The sequence below is a fragment of the Pseudoliparis swirei genome, chromosome 15 (genome assembly GCF_029220125.1).
Source record: "Pseudoliparis swirei isolate HS2019 ecotype Mariana Trench chromosome 15, NWPU_hadal_v1, whole genome shotgun sequence".
Taxonomy (NCBI): domain Eukaryota; kingdom Metazoa; phylum Chordata; class Actinopteri; order Perciformes; family Liparidae; genus Pseudoliparis; species Pseudoliparis swirei.
In genome coordinates, this window is record NC_079402.1 from 16,900,018 (window position 1) to 16,927,535 (window position 27,518).

Below are 27,518 nucleotides of genomic sequence, written 5' to 3' on the forward strand. Positions count from 1 at the left end.
TTAACACTATTGCTTCTATATGTTTTCACTACACGGATTTCCTATAATTTTCGTATTTTAAAAAAATATTCCTTTTTGAGCGGAAACAATAAGTTCATTATTGCAATTTTCAAATAATCAATTAAATGTAAACAAAAATGGGAGGATTTGCTGCTTTTATCTGTTTAACACTATATTATATTTGTGTTTTAAATTGTTTTCTGGACAAATCAAATCTGTTGGACCACTCATACATGACATGAACAAACTAAATACATGATCAAGTAATCAGGTAAATAATGCACCGATTAATTGATAATTATCAGAATAATGAATCTTGCTGGTTAATCGTGCCGACAATCCCACCGTGATGTCATCTTCGTGCATTACGGCCTTGTTTGGTTGCGTAACAAAAGGATTAGTACGGCGATGCTCCAAAGTCTGCAACACGAAATGGAATTAAAAGTCGAGCGTCATCTGTTGCAAGATAACATCAGTCTGCTCTCTGCTGTCGGCCATTTCCACTGAGGATGTTCCATTGGATAAACAAGTACCTAAAAAAATCAATATCAGTGAATACCATTTTGTGTAGACCTGCAGTCGCTCCAATAACACAGATTGATTTGTGAACTTCAGCAATTAAGCAGAAATACTGAAGAGCTAACCGAGCCACGTGATGTGCCACAACAAGCTGGTGATGAACAGGAAGTAAGTTGAACCTATTTAACCGTTATATCACTCCCATCAGGCGCTGCAGAAACACTCGTAAAACAGAAGAAGAAGAAGCTTTGTTTAATTGTTAAGCGTGTTCCCTGCAGCACTCTCACTCTCATGGACGTCTGCTGCTGAATTATTCAGCACCCAAGGTCACAGCGCTTCAAAATCTTTCTCTTTTCCATCCTGTGTGTGTGTAGAGAGTTTGTTGTGACTTATTTAAAAACCTTCACTGGCTCATTGACGGCGAAGCACCAATAATTAGTGCATGACTGCGGGAGGGCCACCAAACAAGTATGTGGAAGAATGTGAAATAAAAAATATATAAAGCCAAATAACAGAAGCATTCTGTATACTTTGGGCAAGGCTGCAAGAGAATGCCCAAAACTAATGTAGAGGAATTACCTCCCTGTGGGTGCACCTCTAGTCCACTGTGTCCTACACATCGGGGTACATAACATCCCATCCACTCTGCAGTATGACTTCAGTTTTAACAACTAACCCTCCAGAGATCACTCCCCTTAATATGTACCACAAACACTTCAACAAATACTGACATGAATCAATACATCTGCGTACATTGAGACTGTTTCTCTGGGAATCTGCTTTTGTGTGATGGGTCTGAGGCTGGTCCCACATCCCTGGTGAAGTATAGTGGTGGTCTGCATAATGCACAAGGTACGCAGCTGACATGTGAGGGGGAGGAGAGACACACTCTGCATGTAGGCCTACAGTAGGCTCATGTAAGCCTGTGTTTTGAAGAGCATCATCCATTTGCACCACACCCCCTGCATTTCTAATAAAAAATGCATAACGTGCCTCTCACGAGTGTTTGTTTGCTTATAAAAACTAGTTAGAGTATTGAGATATGGCTAAAAGATATGGTGCATATTCTAAAGTAATACTATTAAATAACAAAGAGAAGCAGCCTTGATATGAGCCTGTTGTTTGATGTGTTACGCTCTATATTTAAGCCGTTTGCATGGACGCCTGTATGGATGGAGATGGAGACAGATGGACCGCATCTAGTCAGGTCAAGACTATAATCAAAGTGCTACTATAATAAAACAACATGGCGGGGTCTATGTTTTTGTTGTTGTTGTTGTTGTTGTTGTTGTTTCCCATCGCTAGTGGACTTCATTAACCTTCCCTTCAGATCAATAGGTATCCCTCCGCCCTCCAGGCAGCCGCGCTGCAAGCACCGAGCCCGCCCGGCCTTACCATTCCGTGCCAGCTGATGACGATCCCGGTCCGGTGGCAGTCCTTTTTCAAAACATCCCCACGAGAAACATTGCGGCTGACGGCTGACGCGGAAGATGGCGGTGAACGAAAAATGAAGACTCACAGAAAGACGATGGGCAAAGGAAAAAAAAGAGCGGAGTTTCGCTGATGCAGAATCACTCGCCTTCAACTCACCACCTCGCAACCATTGTGCTGCAAGATGCTGGCTGTACCATTGTGGACCAACGAGGGAGAGAGAGAGAGGGAGAGGGAGGGAGGAGAGAGAGAGAGAGAGAGAGAGAGAGAGAGAGAGAAGCAGGGAAGAGGAAGAGGCTTGGGAAATGTGTTGCCATAGCAACCGAGCAGGAGGACGTCTGACGTCAAAGTCCCTGGCAGAGAGAGAGAGAGAGAGAGAGAGAGAGAGAGAGAGAGAGAGAGAGAGAGAGAGAGAGAGAGGGGGGGGGTGTTCAGGAGCATCTCCCCGAGATCAGTCCACCCTGTGCGGTGCCAGCAGAGGGAGGCTCCGCGAGAGGATGGAGCCGGTTTTGTTTTGGATCACTAGAAGGCGTCTCGCATATATACATTCAATTCAATTATGTAAAAGACAATATATATATTGATAATATATATATATATTTTAAAGGCAAAGCATGTTATTAAAGTGGATTTTTGTTACGGATAACTATGTGTGCACCACAAAATGAACATTCATATTTCTTAAACTATTTCCGCACCTTTTTTTCCTCACGCCTGTCGTAACGCTCAGCCTTTAAATGTCATGTTTATGATTTTTGTTTTGTAATATTTATTGAAATGTCGTTGCTATTTAGAGATGTGCTATTCATGCTACCTGCAATTCAAAACAAAAGTATTATTATTGTAGGTTAGTCTTTCTGAACCTTCTGTTTTATCGTGTGTATTTATTTCAAGTTATACTTTCCGTTACATTTTTTCGCAAACAAAATAATTAAAGTAATCAAATATTTCCTCTTATCTGTAATTGTGTAGATTATAGCAGCAGCCAATGGCCCTCAAAGCCTCGGGTCACATGGGTCAATAAAGCCTTGGCGGCCACACTGAATGAAAGATATCATTTTGAAATAGACTTCTAAAGCTGAAATCTCAGTTTTAAAGCTGTGTTAACTGAGGGTTGGACCACTTCAAGAAGGGGAACCTGACAAATGCGTTACCTATGTTTTCATCCCCCACATACTTCCTGTAGAAAATGTGTTTACCTCGGTAAATGATGCTGACTTTGTTGGTCTGTATCAAGTGGACACTATAACAATACACTGATTAAGAAATGGGAGATATCAGCCGGAAGAGGGCTCAAAAGGAAGTGGAATTAAAATGCCGACTATGAATATGATCTGACCTCAGTTTGATAAGGAGATTAATAAAACGTCTCACATCATTGACCTCCAGCTTTGAGAGGTAATTTAAATATGTAAATCAAGCTTCCTGCTTTTCCTCCGACAGCTACAGTGAGTCTAGCTTCATTGCATTCACACATGTGCTTAAATAACTGTGAATGTGTGCCATGAATGCTAGCTCGTCAGCCAGGTTGATTGCAATGCATAATCATGATTAAAAATCTAAAGATCTTCCAGGTTCCTGTTCAAACACAATTGAGATGAATGTGACATCATGAGATATTCATGATGTCACATTCAATATCTCAAATCCATCATGAGCCGTGTGTGCGCCTGTTTCGTAGCTGATGGTTAAAGGCCTCCTATAAGCACCAGAACCACACCCAATATCAAGAGGGGCAGAACTGGATGAAACCAGTCTGTTGTTGCACCGATGTTTGCCAGAACCAGAGAGTTATCACAGCCGGACTAAGTTGATGACTGTTAAAGGGGAAGTATCGGTGTATTCTGAAGGTATGAGGTACTATAGTGTATTTCCATACAGTAGACGGGGGTCACGCGGCCCCCACATGCAAGCAAATGTACACTTTAATCTCAATTTAATGCTGATGCTTCTATTTCATAATGATAATAGTAATAATACTTCAAATTTAGATAGCGCTTTTCTAGACACTCATAGACGCTAAAATAAGCCACATAAGTAAACAAGACCATCGGCGACAAGATTCACTTTTTCTATATAGTTATTTATAATACTTGATGGGGCCTCACGCAGTCCCATTAGACCCAGATCCGGCTTCGCTGCCACCTTCAGGGCTCTGGAGGAGGGTCCAGAGCTCTGTGCCTATCGACTCTCCTCCATGTGCAGATCTGCATCTCCCCTGGTACCACGCTGCTGAAGACCCAGGCTGTATCGCGGGAGGGAAGGAAGGCCCAGAAGAACCAGGACCAGGACTGCACTGTGCAAACTCTCAGACCCTCAACTATAAGTTTTCTAAAGGGAATCTGGCGCTCAGAAACACTACCACGTGTGTCCACAAGGAGTGCTAAAATCAAGACAGCATTGAAGTTCCAAGCGGCATCTTTAAAGGTGCCTCTGGTGGCGTGATAACAGATGGATTGACCTTCTGTTCAGCTCTTGTTCCAATCCACTGATAAGACACTTGAGCAACTGATAAAACAAGAACTCATCTAACATGCCTCAGAGGATTCAGCAACACTCACTCATCAGAGGATGTCTTACACGCAGAGGCCTTTAATAAATAAAATTATCTACAGCCAAATTAGCTTTTTGGGTTGGATTGATTTGGATGTTTCTGGAATTATACAAGTGGGAAAAAACCCTTTCCATGCATGACCCACCAGAGCCACACACAATATTACAAATAATTTGTGATCGCTGTCTGACATTTAATAGCCAGATGTGGCATGTTTAAAAAAAAAAACTCTACGAAGACCAAAAAATTAATATCAAAAGCTCCAGGGAAGTGTTTAATGCTCTCCAGGTGGAACCAGAGGCAAAGAAGTCCAGTCAGCAAACCACATGCCATCAATCTGCCAGTTGCCCCACATCTATAAGACCGTAAGTATATAAAGCTCCTCTTTCAAGACATTGCTAAGTGACCTTGTGGTTCAAACCAGGTATTAAGGACAGACGTGACATAAATAGAAAGAAGATGACACCTCAAAGTCAGATATGCCCTTATATGAGAGATCGCTCTCCCAGACTGGGGCTTCTTTGCTTCCGGTTATGAACAGAGATTAGAAGCTATTGAGTAAAACGATACAGATCTCTTTGGCAGCAGTTTATTGGACACTAAAACGTTTCAAAGCTGGCTCAAAGTGGAAAGAAATAAGCCAGTACCTCAAACATTTGACACTTTAATAATTGTACAGTGTTCCCTTGTGAAAATCAGCTCAGCTCACATCCCAAGGATAGCACATAAATTACTCAATTTATTCTTCTCCTCCTTTCCTTGAACATGCGATGACCTGGAGATGAAAGTCTTGTCATTCCATTGCGGTCCCGTTATTGAGTTAAGAACATTCACTACATGTTTACCATTCACCCCGCAGGGGAAGGCCAGTCACACACCACCACTGTCTGCACTGCACATCTCCAACACGTCCTGCTTATAGACAAAGTTATTTAAGGTCTCTAGTAGGAATGTTCATCCAACACTGGATAACTAAATGCCTGAGTTTTGACAGTATTTGTTAGTATTGAAAGGTATGCTGTTAAGAAGCAAACATTATTATTTCAGTGCATCACATTTGCCATTAGATTAAAGTCAAAAACAACATTATACTTGGACCAAAATCGTATTTATTTAAGTGAGTCAAAAAGAACCTGCCTCTCATGAGGACAAAATGGCTATAAACTGTAAATGTAGCATTTTATTCAGAGGGATAATTAGAAATATGTTGTAAAAATGTGCTTACTTTTAACGCAGCTTTAAAAAATATCAAAATTCTGACTTGTTATGGCTTGGTTAGGCACATAAACACTTTTGGCACTGCCCAAAATGTCTACAGTATTATACAAAATGTTTAAAAAAAAGAAAAAAGAAAGAGATTAAGTTCATTTTCAGTATTAATCTGTCTCTCAAGTCTTTAAATATTTAGTGTACTCCCTGAGATCAGACGCACTGATGAGTAGTCTCTGATTAAAGACAGCACAGTACAACTCCTCTATATTTGTGACTTGTGAGTTGCTTTGTTGCATCATCTTGAACTGATGTAATAACATAATGTAAGTTACTAAGATGTCCTCAATGCAAACACACAATATATTTAGATTGAACACACTATATAGGTATTTATACGTTAAAAAAGTGATGTGTGTCTTATTGCACACTTCGTTTTACTACATTTAGGATCTTAAAGTGACCCAAATAGTCAAATTGTTACAATACATCTGTTGGATTGCATTACGAATACAGTCCCAAAGGTACCACAAAGACACAAAGGTTATATCAGGACTTTAAAATGTCAGGGTTGAGAATGTATGCAAGAATAAATGATGTTGAAATGTTCAGGAAAATGACAAATGAATTCCATGTATGATTTTTAAAAAGTGTTAATCAGAATCATAATCAGGTTTAATCAAGTAATCCAGGTTATCTGATTCCAGCTCATGTTCAGTGATAATAATGATAATGCCCTTTAGCATTACCAGGTGCAGCCAGGCAGAGATAACCACAACACTGTCGTGTTGATTGTTGTTTGTCATGTTTGTCATGTCTAAATGTTGCACCTTCCGCCAAAAAAATTCCTCGTTTGTGTAAACATTCCTGGCAATAAAACTGTTTCTGATTCTGATTCTGATTCTGAACTGAAGTTACCATTTATATAAATTAGCATGTAATGATGTTGAACATCCACTGGAGGGCACTAGAGAAATATAAATAAGTCCGCTTTGAATGGTCCCCCGTAGGAAGGAAGTCCTCAACAGTGAATTGCTTCCTGGCTGCTTAGACGACTCTTCGACATCTTTGATGTTGTGAGAAATACTGAGCTATAAGCCCAGCTTGATTTAAAAAAAAAAAGTGTTTGCACTGTTTGCAAAGTGCCAAGCATGTTCGATCCCAGCGAGGTGAAAGAAACATCACATGCGATAAAACATGCAACATATTCTATTTCGTGTGAGCAAATATGTTGTTGTTTTATTGTCTAAAACAAAAAAAGCGGTGCACAACTATATAGAAATCTTTTTTGCTAACGTGAATCTGCCTCCAGGGTCCAAACTCGCTGTCGGTTTTTCTCCCGGTTGAGCGTGTTGCTATGGAAACAGTTAAATGACAGTCGCCAGCCAATGGGCGGCCGTGGTGAGGTGTCTCGTTACTCCCCGGCAGCCCCACGCTCGCTGGGCGGAAGGCGGGGTTACTCACTCCGCAGTTATGGTGACTTGGCCGCTCTTGAAGGGAGCTCGGTGCTGCGCTGTGGTCATCAAACACGACTTCTGAGCAATTTTTTCAAGACGACAACTTCTATCATTATTTTATTTTTTTTACAGTTAAAAACTGCCGGTGTGCTGAATGTATCGTTGTGTATATCTTCAGAGTTACGTTAACTGAATGCGCGGTGGAGACCTGTTGCTCGCCTGGCTCGTCGCGCCGCTTAGTAACTAAACTACTATCCAAGATGTTGCTTTGTGGATGGGATGGCCTCTGGTCCCGCTCGTGTGCGCACTCATAGCCCCGTTGGAGTACGAACTACCTCCCCCCCTTTTCCAAGTGATTTTGTAGCTCTCCTCAACCGGTAAGTTGAAGCACAGAAACTTAGCTAGTGTCTCCAACGGACAACGCACGAGCGCGGCTCAAACGCCGACGCTTTCATTTTGATCTAGTAAACCTAGTTAATGCGGTTAGCTAGGTTTTTAAAATGCTATTATACGGTCTGTTTGTTGATATTTACCATGTCTCTCACGGGGAATATTGCTAAATGTGTTGGTAATGTCACAACACTCCTGCTGACCTGGAGCATCTTTGACCACAACAGTAGTTTAAGTTCGGGAGGGAGGAGACTTACTCCATAAATACCAGGCTGTCTGGAGAGCTAACCGCTGCCTGCACTGTTTGAGTCATTTTGAGAGAAAAAGGGTCAACTTTTTTGTCAACATGTCTGAGTTTAACAAAGAGGCATAATTACAGTGCAATCTGATTGTTTTATGGGAGGTGTAGGAAGGCATTGTGTACCCCCTCCCCCTTCATTACCATAGAAAAGTAGTAAAGTTAGCTGAAAGCCAAAGGTCATGAGGGGTTTGAATATGCCATTCAAGCCGAAAGGGAAGAGGGGGGGGGGGGGGTTGCGCAAGAGGAACATTCCCATCTTAAGTTGTTATGATGGAGATGGTGTGAGCATCATCATAGGAATAAAATGGTGGAAAATAGTCAAGTTGTGTGTTGGAGGAGGAGGAGGAGGAGGAGGAGGAGGGGGGCGGCGACGGGGAGTGAGGTTGTGCAAAACCATGCTCTGCATGTCACGGTACTCATAGCAACCCTGTGATTAACAGAAATGGAGCGGATGAGGTCGGGACCAAAATGAGACGTGAGGGCCATAGGCCCAGAACTGGGCTGATAATCATGGAATAGTCATAGCTTTCTCTCTGGCTGGTCCTGACCTGGCTGAGCTGAAAAACAAAAACGCCAACATCCAGTGGGGCTTATTGGTTTGGGAAACCACTCCATGACTGGAAGGAGCCAGGTTCGGGGCCGTGACGGCCACGGAGTCCATCAGCAACCCTGTGTTAAACCCACTGTAAGAAAATCTGGGAAAGCATGTCGGCTTATTGACAGTAAGACAGTTCTGATTCATATAAAAAAACAATCCTGGTCTTTCTTCTTTTCTTTTTTTTTAGGTGGATCACTGCTTCCGTTTAATTCACGTTACTTTTTTCTTTACGAGACACTTTGACAGCTTTGAATACAACCACAATCCCTCTACTCCTTTCACAGATTTGCAGTAAGGAAGAATGAATCAAGTGAGCATTAACTTTTTATGCCTGAAGCTTATCATTTTGATAGCCTCTGGTTTTGGTTTGCTGTACGCATTTTGAAAACATCCGTCCTTACATCATGATGCTTCAAAATATATTGTGATCCAGGTCTTCCTAGACCCAGTGTATGTTTTTAATTTGAATCGAGTACTTACACGGTGCATATGACAGTACGATTCTGGGAATAGAGGTTCACTCAGAGCTTGTTGTTGAATTTTCCTGGCACGGATGACTTCAGGAAGATTTTCACCTCAATGTTGGAGAAGAGTACCTTCTCATTGGCTTCTGTTCCCAATGTGTTTGCCAGCTGAGACCACAGTTCTTATGTTTGGAGGATATGAACAAATTCCTTCTCATTTCTTATGTTTCAAGTTATGCTTTTGGAAATAGAAGTGAAATCTGGCATTTTTTGCTGGTCCTCGTCAGGGAAGCACCTGGCTTTTTATTTATTTTAAGATTTAGGATCAAAGAACAGTTTGAAAGAGAAAGATTTACATCTTTTTTTATTATCCTTTTTGTTCATGGAAAATATAGAGGGAGGAGCACTGTAAGAAAGCAGCAGCAACTGAAATGATGTGTACCTTTTTTAGTATGGGTTGCCCAGCTGCAATTTTTTAGGGGATTGTTTTCGATCCATTTCATGGGTTGCAGCAGACAGGAAGGTAGGAGGAAAGGAAAAGCTTCACCGAAGTGTGGAGTAAAGAGCACTATCACGTTTCCAGGATTATTTTCTTTTAAATCCTCGTGACGGCCAAGATTTTCAAACACTCAGCCGCAGACTGAGCCTTGTTTCGTGGTTTCTTTCTAGCTTTCGTGTGGGAATACCTGGGAACAAACATCCCCACTGTTTGGAAAAGAAAAAGAGAATGAGGCGCTGAAGTGGTGAGGGCTGTCTGCTCTCGCTGTTTTGGGCCGCTGCCTCCTAAGCCCCCTCAATAATGAGCAGGACCATAGTCCATGTGAGAGGAGCTGGCCCGCGCAGCAGCCTCAGCGCGGATACAAAACATTCCACTGTCGGTCTCTGTTGAAATAACAAGGGCTGCGAAACAATCAGTCTTCACTGCACCCGCTCGCCCCATTCTCATGGGTAATGAGCAAGATGGGTAGTAACCCAGTGCGCCTCAGACTTCACGCCTCCCATTGACTAGAATGGTTAACCTGCATTCCTGCATGTATAAACATTAAGGCCTGTGACATGCTTACTCATTAACTCTCGGATTCATGGACGGTACGATGTTCCACATATTGCGTCCAGAGATTTTTTTTAAAAAGCCCAACATTAAGAGGCTGCTGACCCAGTTTATGTTCAGAGTTTATGGATGAGTGACATGCTTAAATATAGCTCATAATGCCAAACGCAACAAATCTGGTGCATCGCTTTTTTTTGAGTCAACTTGATCCTTTTGAGCCGAGCTAGCCATGAGGCTTCAGGGATGTCACTCTTCATCGCTGTTGGTCAGTCCACCATTTTAGTGCTGATTTAAATATCTCAGCATCTATTGGATCGATTGGCACACATTTCAGAGCAGACGCTTATGGGCTCCTGGATGATTTATCCCCCATGACTCTGGTGATCGACTGACCCGTCCAGTCACTGCATGACTGTGATTGTCAGTTTCAGGAAGTTCCAGAAATGATTCCAGTGTTGAAAAGTTGGAGAAGAGGGTTTTCAAACGCTGGCCAACCATCCAACAAGCTGTCTGGGTAAACTGGCGCCTTGTCTGAACTGTTCCCGCGATGTCCAAATGTGTTGTTATTGTTACGCTGATGAAATATAGTGTTGCGCTTTGATAACCATTCCAGACATTAGTTATGGTGGGATGGTCTTTTCCTGTCTTTCCATCTGCCGTGATTTATAAATCCCTGTTTAAAAGCTGTTGTCTAGCTCGTCCTAATGTAGTCTGTGCTGTGTTTGAAGTGGGTTTTCCTCAAATATGTGGAGGAAAAAGTGGTAAAATAGGCTGCCAAAGTTCAAAACACCAGAACATCTGTTTGTTTTCGGTCACGGTACCATCCACGTAGTGTTGTGTTGTATTGAACCATGACAGCCAGTGTTACATTTTGTAGTTTAAGTATCGGGACATTTCGAAGCGGCGAGTCTTTGAAATCTAGATCGTTGGGCGGGAGGAAAAGTGGAGGAGGAGGAAAGACTTTCACTAACACCAAGATGCCAGCTTTAGGATTTACAACACTAGTATATATAAATCAAGAGGAATAAGGAAAGATCATAACAAAAATCACTTGTTCATTTTCAAAGAAGGTTTCATGGTCTCGGCAGAATCTGGTTAGGCTGTGAAACCACAACAAACGGGTGAATGTAACTTTTTTGGTCAGATTGTAGATTATAATATAGACACTACAGAGGACTGTTAATCTCTATAGCGACTCAATCAATCTGAATTTGAGTTGTCCCACTCCGAGATCACAGGTATCTCGTTGTGAAGGGCACGTTAACCAACTTCTCAAGGGAAGCGATGACACAGTTTGGATGCTGTCGTGACCGGTTGGCACAGTTACTTGTTATACGAGTTACTTAAATCCAGATCCACGGGTTATTACTTAACAGTAGAGCAGCAAGCAGGACCACACTAAAAGAGGGGTGTTTTGATTTTCTAGATTAGTGTCCACTTCAGTTGGAAGCTGCTATCTCAATTCTCATAAACTGGTTAAGGCTCCCAAATAATAAAGTGTGTGTGTGTGTGTGTGTCAGTTTATGCGTGGGCCTTTGCCCAAGGACATGAAAGGGAGAAGAATGTTGATGTTAAAGTGCTTCGATGCTCAGAGTTATTGTAGTGATATGGCAATCTTGTAAACTTTAATCTTTAATCTAAACGGTCGGGCCAGCCTGGGCAAGTAGGGTGTGGATTCTTTCTTTTTTGTTCGGATTATAATAATCCGAACAAAAAAGCGAGTTAAAAAGACAAAAATATCCAGCCGTATCATATAGAGAAAGCATGATAGCCCTGATGTTCGAAGCTTACGTCCGTGTGTGTGATCTTTTTCTGGTTTAAGTCAGTTGTTGTCTTTCTCCTCTCGCACAGGGAAGATGCATGTGTCTCTGGCAGAAGCCCTGGAGGTTCGAGGAGGTCCGCTCCAGGAGGAGGAGGTCTGGGCGGTGCTCAGCCAGAGTGCGGAGAGCCTCCAAGATCTCTTTCACAAAGGTATGAATGGCGTGGAATCAAGTGGACAAAGATGTTTCCTAGAAATTGTTGTACATTCACACATAACACAGTTCCCATTCATTTGTGTTGCATATTTTCTCATTGACTTCCTGCACAGCCTGTTCTGTGAATCATTTTATTTTTGTCTAAATAAAGGGGCTGAGTAAAGATCTCCTGGTTGTCCAGCTCTCATAAATTGCGCGTGCTTGTTTGTGTTGACAAATTGACGGGACTTCAATGGGAGTGATTGACGTCCATCACATCACTGCGTAAATGGAAAATAAAAAGTAAATGATGGATTTCAGTCGCACTCAGTCACACGATTTGGAAAAACCGTTGGTTGCTATCAGTCAAATCGTTCAACGAGTGCATTTCATTGTCAGCATGACTGTTGCGTTGGTTCGGCCTCGTTAATACAATCGGTTACTGCGCAGTTCATTTTTGTTGTTGCGTTCATTTTTGTGAGTCATGTCTGTACGTGTGGCTGTCCTCGAAGCCAAAAAGAGATACGGCTGCCAAATTTCCGAGTGTCTTTGTAACTAAAATAAACTTCAGCAGTGGGTGACTAAAGGAGGTTTAGCTTCAGGGACACTGGAGAGGATGTGACTCAGCGAAACTCTGCAGTGCCCTCTTTGTTGTTCATACAAGTGTGTGTGGTACCTCGCCTCTTATGAAATTGCAATGCACCTGATTACTTTGGCAATAATTATGTCATCTAACGGTTTGCCATCGGTCTGGGAATTTCCACGAAGCAGAATCAAGATTTAGTCGTGTGCATAAACCAGCTTGACCTCACCTTTCAGTTGTGCTCGATGATCTTGGCATATTGTATGAATTCCATCTCCTCAGCCTGTAGATATGCCTCTTATGCTGAGGTCACATTTACACCAAGAGATTGTGCCGAAAAAAACCCAGTGAATTTATCAAAGCTTCTGAGATAAAGTTCTTAAACATATTAAGGACACAATGCAAGGCTAAATACTTGACTCGTGGATTTATTGAGATGACATTGTGATTGTCAGGACATCCCTCTTTTTCCAACAGAGGGTAGTTGTGCAGCTATACTGAATAAATTGTGGCCTCTCGCGTGTACAGTTTTAGACTGCTGACTGAAGCTAAAATTTGAAGAGCAGATGTTGGAACCAGCTATTATAGTCTCACTGAGCGATGTAAAGAAGTATGTTAACCACAGCAGTGAGATATTACTGGCAACCATTTCAACTTAAATTTGTTCGACAATTTGCGCGATATCCTGCGGAACCATTAAAAGTAATGGAGAAGTCGTTGTTTATGTTTTGTAGAAGCAGATGAAACGTTTGCTGTGAATGTTATCCTTTAAATGTGGTTTGTTTTGCTCTGTCTGAGCGTATTTCATACAACTAATGAAGAGGGCTGACGTACGTGACTCGGTGGCCGTTTACATGACTTTTCAGTCACGCTTCAGACATCGTGAATAGGCTCACATTATCAAACACTAAAACAGTTGTTTCCCCCTGTGGGTAAACAGTAGTGGTTGGTTCCTTTGTTTGTATAAGAATGATTTCCCTGAACAGGCAATGTGTGAATATATCTGATTTATTACAGGAGTCGCTCCTTTGTTGTTGTTGTTGTTTGTCTCTCCGCCTGCTGCTGTTTAGTCCTCTGTCCTCTCCGGCTCTACACACGCCAGCCTGTCACTCTAAATGCATGGTACACTTCAATAGTTCAGAAATATGATCTGCCTCTGTCTGTCTGATAAGCTATCTGAGCTTTTCGACGACAATGTTTTGGGATTAAATGGTGCATACCTCAGTCATGTTTTGGAATTTGTTGGTTTCTATTATGTAGGATCGTCTGTTTCTGCTTTTATCTGCAGTTTATTGAACTTGTTGGTGAGTTTGTTATCCACCAAGAAACTAATTAGCTCAGTTCATGCACGTCTGCTCGGCTCTATTATTGCTTCTCCAGAGGTAAAAAGTGTTGTGTTGGATACATCTCGTGACCTAGTCTCCTTTTGTGTGAGCTCTTCAAATGATCACACGGGTTTTAAACAGGAAACTTATATTTACTTAGTAAATTCCAGCGTTTGAAAGCAGATATTTGGTGCCTCAAATCCAGTTCCTCTGTTCGTCTCGCTGCTTCTCTCGGAGTCGAAGAAAAGAATTTTGCAGCGCCGCTCAAACATTCCTCTGTATATTTATAAAACGTCCTCTAACCATAGCGCAGGCTGTGGCTTTGTAGGAAAAGAGAATTACGCTGTGTAGCCATTCCTTTCTGCTTCTATGCCTCAACAGTTATTTTCTTGCAGGCTAAGGAAGCGACATGTGTTTTTGTTTACTTCAATCTTCTTGAGTTTTCCATAAACGGCAACAAACTACTGTGGTTGGACGTGTCTCCAGTTACTGCAGTCGGGCTTTAAATACTTGTACACATTTTGATGCTAGTATCAAGCTTGAAAACACACTATTTCACTTAGACACTGCATGTGTGTGTGAGAGAGACAATGGCTTGTAAGTTCAATAATTGAATTCCGAAAATGTGTGTTGTGCTTATTTTGGATCCCGAATGTATCTTAAGTATCTAATTTGTCCGTTTCCCTCTCCAGACCCTACAAACATGGGCTTCATCATCTCTCCCTGGTCCCTCCTGCTCATGCCCTCTGGCAACATCTCATTCACGGACGAGTATGTCACCGAGCAGGATTTAAGAGCCTTCACAGCGCCAGAGGTCCTGGGAGGGGCCTCCTTAACTTCCATCTCTGACATAGAGAAGGTATAAACATTTATAAAACATATGATGGGCTACAGTCATATATATTGTTTAATCTACAACTTCTAATGCTTCGCTGATTGGTGAGTTTGATCACCTGTTCCCAAATCTTGTGTTAATACTCTATTTCTTCAGCAAAATCCCGCTGATAAACTTCTTATACATGCGCACAGAGCTCCGCCCCCTCCATCCGACGCTTCCTCTCCGGCGGAGCTCAAATCTTGCATGACTGGATTCCTGTCTCTGGCATCGCTCCACAGACCTCAACACAGTTTTGTGCCTGGTCCGGTCTTCCCAGCTGAGTTATTTCAGTGTCGAAAAAAAGTCTAATCTGCTTCTCTCGTTATCAGAGACTCTGGGTGGATACAAGTCAGCTGCAAAGTGCCACGATTGTCCTTCCACTTTTGTTTTAACACTTGCGGGGTTATCGTTGTTTTTAATTTCCACATTTCTTGAGAATGCGAGTGCGTCTTTACGTTTTCGCTCCAGCTCTGTTCCTGGAAGACCTTGAAGGCTGCGTTGCATTCTTTGGCAATGCCTGAATTATTCTTTCCTCTACCAAGCCCAACATTCAGAGGAAGTGAGTTCTCTCACAAGCTAATAAGGAGAGGAAAATGGAAAAACTAAGAATGAGTTAAGTAGCACTGCAGCTTTAGTCTATTTATCTCTCTTCCACACCGGCTGACTTATATTAATAAGGTTCAGTGCTGAGTATTATCCGAATGAAACACAACCTCTATGTTCCTCTTTGTTCTCACTATTGCTTTACGCTCTTGTTTTTGCTTAATGTTTCTTTCCTATGAGATCAGGATTAAAGGAAGTACAACAACTGCTGATTAAATTTACGTGATATTTTTCTTCACAGATGCACATGTACTCTCTGGGGATGACCCTGTTCTGGGGAGCAGACTTTGAGATCCCCCAAAGTCAGGTAAATAGCTACTAAAGATACGTCCTTCCAAATGGAAAGGGTCATACAATAGGACCATGTTGGTGATCTTGTTATTTTTTTATTCAATTAAAGTCATTTGTGCCTTTTTTGTTGTTTTATATTTAAAAAACTTTCTTCTCCATGGGGTATATCAAACCGTGCTCAAGCATCTGAAAAGATATGAGGAAACAAGATGCTAGCACATTAGCATGAGGGGACAATAAAGTGGTGACATCAGTTGTTTAACTGGCACACTCTGCAAATACATTCAGAGTTGAAATTGTTGATTTCTGCCACAAACAAAGTTCAGAAAGTATCTTCTGTGTTAGTGACTTCTCCATCAAGTTACTCAGACATCGCCGCCACACTGCGCCCCTGCAAAATACAACTTTTAATAATTCTCGGTTCTGTTAATTCAAAGATCAACAGTTCAATCACACCTCATAAACGCACTGAAAGCAGACATTATATTTGTTTGTTGAACCTTGTAGAATGAGATCTGCATCTAAATACTTTTTCTGGGAAAGAAAAAAGCTGGAATGTGTTGGCACCTGCCGAGACTTCTGGATATGATCCGGCTCACAATGCGTTCATACCTCAGCCAGGTGTAAAACATTGCGTTCACATTTGTGAGAAAGTACCGCCCACAGGTTAGAGACGGCGTGACTCGCACTCGGGCTTTCCGCTCCTCCATGGAGGAGGTGCTGTAGTAATGCTAATGAGAAAGTGTCAAAAGGAAGCATGTGATTGTTTCTGATGTGTGCAGATAAAGTGTCACGAAACACCGTATCAACACCGACATCCATTCCAATCTCGGTACCTCTTGCCTTCTTTATATAATGTGCACACAAATGGCATCAATGTGAGGAGAATAAAGATAATAGTCCATATTATTTATCATCACTTTGTGTGATGAAATACAGACGCAGCTTCAGCAGTTAATCTGAAACGGCATGTGGTAGACGGACATTCAAAAGAGGTGATGGGTTGGTGCCATGCTGGCACGGTTTGCGTCCTCATCTGAATATAATGGAAGTCAACGCGATGACACAGATATCAGATGCAGGGACACAAATAGAGCTGGTTTGTGTGCTAATGGCCTTCCTTCTCTTTGCTCCGCAGCCCATGAAGCTGGGGGAACACCTGAACAGCCTGCTCCTCAACATGTGTGATGATGTCACATTGAGTCGTTTGTCGCTGCGCACGGTGCTGGACATCTGCAGCAAACACATACGAAACTCCAGCTTTGACCCCCCCTTCTCTAATATCAGAAAACTGGTCCGGTTGGTACTGGGCAGCCTTTCCCAGGTAAGCAGTTTTATCTTCTTCTTTTTTTTTTCTCCCATGTGGGTCGAATACAACATTCCTGTCTCTGTTTTTATTGGCTCCCGCTTCCTGTATCCTCGTGAAGGGAAAGTCGCACGTTAACGGGGCTTGTGCTGATAGAACATGATTTCAGAATGGATGACTCAGAGGGAATGACCCTAACTCTAACTTCTGTTTATTTATTTTCTTTCCCCCCTCCTTGCTCTGCTTTTTTCACGCCCGCTCTTTGTTTTCCTTTCTCTCTTACTCACACTCGCCGTCATCTTGCTCACAGCTGGACGGCCTGCTGACTGATAGAGAGTCTCTTCCGGAACGGAGCAAGGAGATCCGAGAGAGGCTCAGGGGAAAGGGCTTGCCCTCAGGTAAGATGAGCTGCACTTACACCCACACACACACACACACACACACGCATGTACGTACGTCAAACACACAGTTGTATTTGCTTGGTGTGTTGTCCATGGACCACTTTTGTGGTGTAGAAATAGTTCTTTATTTAGGCAGTGATTCAGATTTCTTGGATGCCGGCGCTTCATGACAAAGGGGTCTGGTTTCCATTAGTCTTCAAAAGCACTTCTTGTTTTTTGTATTTCCAAGTTCTCCGTATTCTTCAGTTGACTGGCACAGAGTCTGGCTCAAGAACACTAGATGCCGGATTAGGTTGTTTTAGATGATGAGAATAGTATGTTCAATTGGGTCAAGAGAGTATATTATGTTCTTCCCTTCTAATGGTAAACTGAGGTTATGAGTCGAGGTTACTTTTTACGTAAAAGTAAATGCACTTTTATGTGGAGAGAATAAGATGTAAATGCCGTCTCTGGTTGCCATGCTATTCATCACTCGCACCCTGACTTTGTGGAAAAGAATCGAAAGTAGATTTGTGGGGGGGCGACAACACGCTGCAACCTCGATTCCCATTTAATTCAGGAAAATATGACCAAATCTTCCCAGTGGTTTTTCTGAGACAACTCGGGCACTTTTCCAGGCCATCGGAAAAGGAGAGCGCAGCACACAGACATGGCAGTCGTCCCGATTATGTAAGCACGGCATGGCATTGATTACGGATGCATATTTTGGAGTCACCAGTGAAGCTGCTGGCCCGCTGTTTGTATCGGTGCTTTGTTTCCCCGGTGGAGCACCAGCCAGCCTTAGGGAAAGTACATGCAAAGAGTATTCGCTTCTTAGGAGCCTTTCTTCTCGAGGAGCAGCTCCCGCCTTTTTCTCCAGTAGCTCCAAGTTGAACTGGCTGCCAGGGAAACTCCGTCATCGTCGCTTTTTTTATTTTTTGGATGTTTAATGTCGTCACCGCGTCATTGCTATAGTCTATGTGACGACTACAACGACCACACTCGTATTTGCTGAAATACTTGCGGTAACAATTGACTTCATTGAGATAGAAGACATCCTGTTTTGTTGGTGCGCTGCTTCCCCGAGTTCCTGGAAGACGGCCTGTCTGTCTTTGATGTCTTTCCACCCGTTAAGATCAAGCATGTGCTTTGTAGATTAAACCACCACATGCAGAGTTTTTACTGGACTTGAGGTCTCCCTCTGTGCAATTCATTTCTGCATCTCTTGTTTTCGCTCCTACTAGTTTGCCTTTGCAGTTTACATCGGGCTTGTTTGGCCAGTCAAAGAAAGCAACATTCAATATTTAGTATTAAGAAAGACAAATGATAGACGGGCAGGATGGCTGTATATATTTATGTTTACTTAACTAATTAATTAGTTTGATTTGCTGTCATTGGCTTCTACATTTCCACCACTGGGGTTATATAACACTGGCACTTTAACAATTTTTCTCTCACTCTACCAATATATTACAACATATTATATATATTATAACATACAACTACCGACTAGATCAACAGAATAAATTGGATGCTTTGGACTGGTATTTTAGGATATTATTTTTAAATAACTAATTCAAATAGAAACAGGTTCGTAGGATCATTTATTTCCACATCATATTGGAGGAGGAGACCAATATGAGGCGATGAAGGTTTGGTCGTAGAACCTGCAGGTCTGTTGGTCTGTTGTGGCCAGGCCAGGGTACCAGAGCAAAGGAGGTCTGGCAGCGTGAGCTTCTGCTCGTAGTTCATTAATATGTTGGTTCTCTCTGGTTCTCAGGGAGGAGTGCCGCCCCCCGGGTTCTGGAGCGCTACAAAGCCAGGAGCCAGGAGCAGACGTCACTTAATCGAGGCCTCAGTCGATCCATGGGCTCTCTGCCAATCCAGGAACTGTTGAAGGGGGACGAGGGGGCAGTCCAACAGTATTCCCCGTCTTACTATCGGCCCAACTCTGAATCCCCCACAGAATTGTACCCCAAACCCCCCTCACTTCAACAGCAGCACTCATATCCCTACCTGCACCCCCTTCACCCCCAGCAAAAGGGCCGGCCCGTGGAACTGGACCGGAGATCTTTACCCTTCCACAGTGTGGACTTGGGTCCGGGTCAGGCAAGGAAGAACTGGGCTTCCTCTGTAGACTTGGCTTGCATCGACCCGGAGGCTCTTCGTTTTGGGGCCTTGGAAGACGCACGGAGGGGCAGCAGTGCCATAAGTACCCACTCCATAGGCAGGCGCAAATCGCCCATGTGGGCATCCAGGGATTCTCACTTCTCCGAGTTTGCTGGGCTGAAGAGTCGGAAGCCTCATCACCACTCGGCGCTGTCGGTAGGCTCGGGTCTCACCGGCGCCTATGACAGGATAAAGGAGAAACAGAGGAAGCTTCAGGTGCTCAGGCAAGCAGTGGATGGTGAGTGTACCTTCAGAACATTAAAGTGCAGTGAAAATGTGCAGTTGCTTTCAGCCCCAACACTCGGATAAATGTGCTCTTAAGTTTCTATTTGAGTCCCCCGGGTTGTTGTTGTTATCTGTACAGAGCAAGTCTCTTAAAGGGCCAGTGTGCTTCAGATGGACTTTTTTTTTGTCCAACAATTTCTGTATCTTTTTTCAAAATCGACCATCTGAGAATCACGGCACATTCGCACTCGGTCTGTTGAGGTTTGTCTATCAAACTCTTTGTTTTTTTCTTCTTTAAATAACTATTTCTGTCATTCTTTCACGGGTGATACTGAATCCAAACTATGAATGACTTGCAGGAGAAACGGTCCAAAATGTGTGCTGTATTCCCTCTATTTAAAACACCTGGCATGGTGTGTGTGTACTTGTACTTGTATCCCAGTGGGGACTTTTACCCGAGTGCACAACATTGATTTCTCCAAAATTGACTATGTAAATGAAAATATGAAAATAACTCTGAAATCCCAGATTTAAAAGAGTTTAATGACCTCTCGATAATTAATTATTATAATACAGTCGAGTGATTGTTATGTTCATTTTCATGCTAAACATATTGTGTCTATTTTTGTGTTTTTAATGCAAGGGCGACAATGTTTTTGGAAACTTTAAAGTCACAATGAATTGAACTGAATTTAATTTATTTAAATTGAATTGAGAAAGAGAGAGATGGATAGATATTCAATATCAAGTCTCCCATGTCACCATCTCTCTATGACGGCCGGCTTTACACCCGTCCCTGATTCAGATCTTTTGTCTTTTTTTGTTTTTCCTCATTGCGACAGACTGCAGTCAACAATCACCGGGTCATAAATAATGCAGGATAATGGAATTTTGCAGACAGGTTGAAGCTTGTGCCGGTGCTTCGTCAGAACACGAGTGGGTGGACTTCAACATTTAATGAAACCACATGGATGTTTATGTGTGATGTGGCCTCACAATTACGAGCCCCGCCAAAGATCTCAGCTTCAGTCCGCCATGTAGACGGTGAATAACATGAGTAAAACAAAGTCATTCAAGGTCCGAGCTGTGACCTGAAGATGCATAGGAAATGTCAAACTGGGTGGTGAAATTAATTCATGAGTCAACAGAATGGGTTTACAGCTGCTTGGGGGGGGAAAGGCTGCTGGGGGACCGCCATCAGCTGCACGAATGCGAGAGGAGAAAATGTGACAGCGGCGGGATGACGTGAGCGGACAGACGCCCGGACTAGTTACAGGTTGTGTGTCCATCTGTAGACCATGTGTGATCGGAGCCGGGCAGAATACCGTCGGTGGTGGCTGTGCGGCAGTGTTTAGACCAAATGTACGAGTCAGTGGTCCAGAGGTTTCCAAATGGCTGATTGTAATTACAGGCCAGCTTAATTCTTGCTAACTGTCACACACATGCCGGATAGCAAAGTCCCTTTCTTTTTAAAATTATTTTCCAAACATGTGACTTCAAACACACAACCATAAGCGCACATACGTGCAAAGTATTTACGTGCACACAAAAATACACAATCTTTGTTATAATCGCATGCTCAGACCACACAACACGATTGTTAAACGCCTCAGCAGTCAGCCGCAAGAGCTTTACGTTCACCTCGGGAGCTTATTCTGAGTAAAGTCTCCATCGGCAGGGTTTTATTCGTGGTCACACGTGGTTATACGGGTCTGCTGGCCATGTGGGAACCGTGGAGGAGCATGAGGGGCGAGTGGTTTCGGATCATAAACCCTTGTCTTCTACCTCTTCTTCTCTTCCCTCCTTCAGCTGGTTTCCCACACTCCTCAGCTCCCTCAAACCTCCGGCCGCCCCGCTTTTCTGGTTGCTAATATAAATGCCAAGTCATCAACCAACAGCATTCTTCTCCTCAGCGGTGGCAAGTCCTGCCTTCCTTTCCTTTTCTCCCCTCCCCGTTTGCTTTTTGCCGATTGTAATCAGAGGCGCTTGAAATTTTCTATTTCACATGACAGTGTGAAGAGGAGCAGAGCGCGTGTGTGTACTTGTACTTGTATCCCGGTGGGGACCTTTACCTGAGTGCACAACATTGATTACTCAAACAGTGACTATGTAAATGAAAATATGAAAACAACTCTGTAATCCCAGATTTAAAAGAGTTTAATGACCTATTAATGATTAATTATTTTAATACAGTTGTAATGTTGTGTTATTGCAATTTTAATTTTCATGCTAAACATATTTTTGTGTTTTAATGCAAGGGCAACAATGTTTTTGGAGACTTTAAAGTCACATTGCATAGAACTGAATTACATTTATTTAAATTGAATTGAGAGATGGATAGATGAATATTCTATTTAAGAATTTCAGCTACGTTATCCTTAACCCTTGTGTTGCCTTAGGGTCATTTTGACCCGAATCAATATTACACCCTCCCCCCGCTTTAGGATTAATTTGACCCCATTCAATGTTTAATGTCGGTGTTCTTTCGGTAGTCAACAAACAAACATAAAGTGCCTCACACTTAAACTTGGAAAACAATATTAATTCTAATAATTTTCTGGAGGTTTTAATTGCTGGCGTCAAATTGAACCCAAAGGGTAAAATATGTTAGTAAATATAAAGGTAACAGGAGGGTGAAACATTGAATCGGGTCAAAATGACCCAAAGGCGGGGGGAGGGTGTAATATTGATTCGGGTCAAAATGACCCTAAGGCAACACAAGGGTTAAAAGAGCTGAGATGCTCAATCGGCCACAGATATGTGTTGGGACCAGATTGGATCCCCAAACTGGTCAAACATGTCGTGGATTTTCACAAAAAGCATTTGAATACCTGCGTTTGTGTGTGTGTGTTTGGTGTGTGGGTGTGTGTGTGTTAGGTGGGTGGGTGTGTGTGCGTGCGCTCCGTCAAATTGAGAGGATTATCTCCGGGTACTTTTCGTGTCAATAGCTTCCAATTGATATTGACACGGTTGATGTTAGACACCATGCGAATGCAAAGGAATGTTAACGCCCATCACAATCGACCGAGGTCGCCTATAAAGACTGAGCCAAACTATTTTTGTCTTCCATCCCAGAGCTGTGTTGCTCCAGTATGAATGGGGCCTAATTGAGCGCAGACCATTTGCAGGGCGTTGTGGATACGTTATTTGGCAGAGACCTCCTTCTCTTTCTCTTGCTCTTACTTTTTTCTGTTCTTTTCTGCAGGAAAGTGATGGCGCAGCAGTGGTCAGTGCTCTCAGGTTTCACCCAGTTACACACTGGTTCTCTGCTTGTCCGTGTGTGTGTGTGTGTGCATGCCTGTGTGTGTGCATGGGCATGTTTATACCTGGTCCCCTATGTCTCGCCCCTTCCTTCTGGTGCCACGGTGCTTCAATCGGTAGAAAACCTTCCTTGCGGACCTAGAGGCTGTAATTGAAGTCATGCGTAGCGGACGAGGGAATTCCAAACATTATTGGACTTTTCCGGCACTTGGCGGCGGCGGGCCATGTGGCTTCGGACCGGAGTGGGTCCAGCTCGGACAACAATACAGAACACGTCTGCCTGAGGGGAAGGGGAGGTGTTGAGGGAAAGCAAACCAAACCGCACATTGTTGGTCGAAAGTGTTGCGCCAGGAACAATTAGTGTTTTTAAGGCGTTTATTTCATTCTCATTTTTTTTAACCATAAGCTTCATTTATGATCAACAGTATACATAATGTTGAAAAAAAGCACTATAAAGGGTCATAAACTGTTATGAATAGACATATTTTCCATTGGGTTGCCCTTTTCTTTTTTTCTCTCCACTATATGCACTTAAAAGTTTTTCTGTGTTTTTCTTCTGAGTCACGTTAACTTGGTGGGTTTCTGTAAGCTATTATCCATTTTAGTCTCCGCTTTAAAAGGAAGTTATGTCTTTCTCTGCGGGACCACCAGACTTTGAATAACCTCACAGTCTGAGTTGGTGTCTCTTCTCAGCGTGAACACCCCAACAGGCCACAGCCGGCAGAAGCTGTTTGTGCACTCGCACCACGCTGGAGTCGACGAGAGGGGAAAGAGGAGCAGGGATGCGGGAAAGGAAATGAGAGGATAAGGTGAAGGAAGTAGAGAGAGGACAGGGGATAAATGTAGGTTGCATTAGGTTTCCCCAGGAAATGATGCTCTTCCATTTAAAAGTATGCGTGGAGATGGAGAAAAAGACGCGATCGAGCCGAGAAGGCATGATGGGAGTCAGCTGGAGCATTAAACTATGAGCGGATCCATCTTTACTCTTTAAGCCTCACGTTAAGGATTTACTGATCCTAAAACATGCAGACGGCAACTGAAATCCTCCTCTTCTTTACTTTCTTGTTTCATTGTCTTCTGTTGATGTATGAGTGCATGCTGGAGAGGAAACACTGAGGTGTGGACCCTAACCCTTATCTGACCGCTCCGGCTCCTCGCTCACTTAGCGAAACATTCACATCGCCTTCAAGATATCGCCGTTCATCTCTCCAATGAGCCGTGAGGCTCTTCCCCCCCCCCCCCCCCCCCCCCCCGCGACGCTTTGAGGGGCAGTGGCTGTTTTTGGTTCTTGATGTTGAACCCAAGTTTATTTAGGATTCCTCTAAACATGCTCACAGGGTTCTTATGATCGACTGACACAGATTGCAGTTACAATAGAATTACCTCTGCACTCAAACAGTCTGTCACACTCAGACAACTCAAATTGAACCTCAACAAATAGTTTTTTGCTTTATTGTTTGCGATCTGTCGCTTCGTGTTTGTTTTCTAGAACACTCGCCTTCAACTGTCGATGATTTTAATGGTCGGGTTAATATTCTGTTGTGGATAGTGAATGCATTTAAATGTTGCTGGGTATTTATTCTCTTTTGTTGTCTTTTAATCGTATTTAATAGTTCTGCAAAGAAAATAAGTAGCGCATAATAACTGAATTCACAAACGTTTAGCCCGTTTATATTTTACCTTTCCTGCCAAGCTGTAATTGCATTCACCACCATAATTCATGACCGCACATGTAGCAGCACAGCAGACAGTGTAGGACAGGTGGCCGCGCACGTATTTGGCTTTCTGTGCATGTTATATGTGGCAAACTCAGTGTTTTTGGACTTGAATTGGGGAATCTAAGACGGTGAAAGAGGTACAATGTTCCTCTGTGTCCCTCTCTCATGCAGATGTTCTCTCGTGACTCACTTCCAGCGGAATGATGGAAATCTATTTTGACCACTCCTTTTCTTTCATAGTGAGATTAAAGTTGCTGCTGGGGCCACAATGCGGATACTTAAGGAGTCTATGTGCGGCACGCATCGTCACAAAGAGATATTTTTACTGCGAAACTCTCCTGAGCGATGACGAGGGAATGCCATTCCTTCCAGGAGCTGATGTCGTAGAGCAGGACTTTCAAGTTACGGGTTCTATAAGCTGAGAAACGCATGACATCAGGATCCTGTGTGAACATTTGCACGGTGTTGTTTTTCTGTTGTTGCCTCGCTTCAGATCAAGCCAGTAAATGATTTGTGGCGAGCTGGTCTGTACTTGCTTCGGTTCACCCACTCAAGCAAGACAACGGAGTACGCCCTCAACACAACTCTGACCCGACAGGAGGCGTGCATGGCTACACTTGTGCTGAAGATGATTGTCAGCGTAGTTGCATATGCCTTTCATAAGGAGTGTTTATCAACAGCATGACTAATACCTGATGTGTGTGTGTGTGTCTCAGTCTAAGGGTTGCGATCAGTTTCAGTAAGATTTGGAGAGAATTCTCTTAAATAAAAAACCTCAATTGTTTGGACACAGAGTCTTAAGTAATGCAACTTCTCTGTAAATGGCTTACATTTAAAAATCCGTCTCCAAACAACACAAGTCCATGTAACCATTTCTAAGTTGTCTCATGTGCATGAAGTTTAAATGTGATCACCTTCATCGTCTGGCAGACATTCTCTTCTGTTAGTGTATATATTATATTCTTTTTTTTTAAAGATGGTCTTCTGGTCTTTCTCTTCCCAGACCCAGTTCACAACCAACAGAGGTACCACAGTGATTACAGTTCATCCAGTGAAAGCCCCTCAGTGACCTCCTCTGATCTGGACTACAGACAAGGTAAAAGATAAATAATGAAAGAAAGAACAAATATGTATATGTATTGAGTGTGTGTGTGTGTGTGTGTCACAGCTAATACTGCCCTGTCTCCTTTCAGCTAAGAAACCCAGTGATGCCAGGAGGTTTAGCTCCCAGCTGGCACTCTCCTCTGAACATGACGCCTTGTCGCTGATGGCTCACAACACACACAGGCACAGGTAACGCACACATTCATATACAGGAGGTAAGCTACCAGTGTTGTGTTTACTCTGCTGTGTAACTACTTCGAGTACCACAAGTCGAGTCGGCAGACAACTCCAGGGCCAATATTAGGCAACTCATCACAACTATTTGATACATAGCACTACAGTTAAGAGGCAACATATATATTTTTGATTTTGGAGTGAACTGTCCCGTTTTCTTAATTGATCCATATGAAAATCTACCCCTTATTGGATGTAAGAGGCCACAGCAGCCTCTCTTATCCTATTCACACTCATGCTCTCCAGTAGCTCAGGCGTGAGCTCATTTCCAAGCCAGTTTAATTTAGGATAGGTATAGGACTTGAAAAGGAGCAGGAATTAATGGGGATTTTACCATTTGCCCCGGAGTGTCTTTGTCTTGAATCAAATTGTGTGTTTTTGTGCATCTGCTCACTCCACAAAACGGGGAAGCCAGCGATGATGAAGCTGTCATGTGCCGCACACAGCTGGTGTGGCACAGCAGGCTCAATCCCCATGCTTCGCTAGTGTGGTCATCGAATTCGACATCCGCATTCAGCAATCACTATCTCTCTAATCTCTGGCATTACAAAGAACTGCTGCCTGCTGTTGATGTTTTCACTCTGTCCCACAGAGCACTTGTTTTCCCCTGACACGAAAAGAAGACGAGTGCATCATACATTAAGAAACAGCTTTCTGACGCAATCCTATCTGGGACCAACCCTTCTCTTCTCCCCGCAGGCTGTACGACGGGGCAGCTGATGAAGGCCTGATTGGAGCAGAGCTGCTTCTCCAGAGGCAGGAGGAGGTGCAGCGGCTCCAGGCCCACCTGGCCAGCAGGCTGTCCAGGGCCAACCTCTACCCCACAGATGACCCCCTGGTCCCACATCGCACCTCCATGCTCGACCTTCGAGACCCCCTCTTCACCTCTTCTGTACCACTTCGCAAACCCAAGGTTTTTTGCTTTAAACTCCAGGATATGCTTTAAATGATGATCTGTGTTTATTACTTCATGTGTCAACTTTGAGGCTCACTTTAGTTGTTTGGGTCCTATATATAAACACACACAAATGACACGGGCAACTACTGGAAATAGTAAAAAGACATCATTTGAACTTTGGGAACTCCCGACATCCACGGTGTGATTATCCATCGCTTGAAGCTTGTATATCCCGCGATATTTGATGATGGATGTACAATTTTAACTCGCATGAGCTCATTGGCAACTCTGTTGTTGACGTTGTAGCTCAGTGAATGATCTGTTTTTGCATTTTGTCTGACGGAAAAACATAATTCATGTCAGCCGGTGGGGTTTGTCCCACCTGCAATAACAAAATGTGTTGAAATGGTGAACATAGCAACAAACCTGCTGATGTTCACAGTTAACCTTAAACTGTGGATCGTCATCATATGATTCACAATCAGAAAAGCAATTAAAAACAGGCTTGAACCTGCAGTGTGAGTGTCTGTGTGGACAGGAAGTAATTGGTTTTGTGTGTCACAGAGGATATTGTCCTGTAATTTGTCAATGGCAAATGATCACGTTGAGCAATCA

At 43.1% G+C, this 27,518-nt stretch overlaps 2 protein-coding genes across 6 annotated transcripts in view; one reads left to right on the plus strand and one right to left on the minus strand.

Moving 5' to 3' along the window:
• mapk10 (mitogen-activated protein kinase 10) overlaps window positions 1-2,121 on the minus strand; it is a 29,211-nt gene extending 27,090 nt beyond the window's left edge. For 4 of the 5 annotated variants that reach the window (XM_056432681.1, XM_056432680.1, XM_056432684.1 and 1 more), the window contains exon 1: window positions 1,915-2,121. In XM_056432681.1, coding sequence (XP_056288656.1) covers window positions 1,915-1,917 — 3 coding nt within the window. In that variant the 5' untranslated portion in view covers window positions 1,918-2,121. The remainder of the gene's footprint in view (window positions 1-1,914) is intronic. The other variant, XM_056432683.1, reaches the window with a different exon arrangement.
• A 5,088-nt stretch (window positions 2,122-7,209) lies between these two features.
• ptpn13 (protein tyrosine phosphatase non-receptor type 13) overlaps window positions 7,210-27,518 on the plus strand; it is a 42,349-nt gene continuing 22,040 nt past the window's right edge. Inside the window, exons 1-10 of the mRNA XM_056433198.1 lie at window positions 7,210-7,547; window positions 11,826-11,945; window positions 14,530-14,696; window positions 15,559-15,624; window positions 16,747-16,932; window positions 17,225-17,312; window positions 19,075-19,701; window positions 25,671-25,763; window positions 25,861-25,960; window positions 26,705-26,918. Coding sequence (XP_056289173.1) covers window positions 11,831-11,945; window positions 14,530-14,696; window positions 15,559-15,624; window positions 16,747-16,932; window positions 17,225-17,312; window positions 19,075-19,701; window positions 25,671-25,763; window positions 25,861-25,960; window positions 26,705-26,918 — 1,656 coding nt within the window. The 5' untranslated portion in view covers window positions 7,210-7,547; window positions 11,826-11,830. The remainder of the gene's footprint in view (window positions 7,548-11,825; window positions 11,946-14,529; window positions 14,697-15,558; window positions 15,625-16,746; window positions 16,933-17,224; window positions 17,313-19,074; window positions 19,702-25,670; window positions 25,764-25,860; window positions 25,961-26,704; window positions 26,919-27,518) is intronic.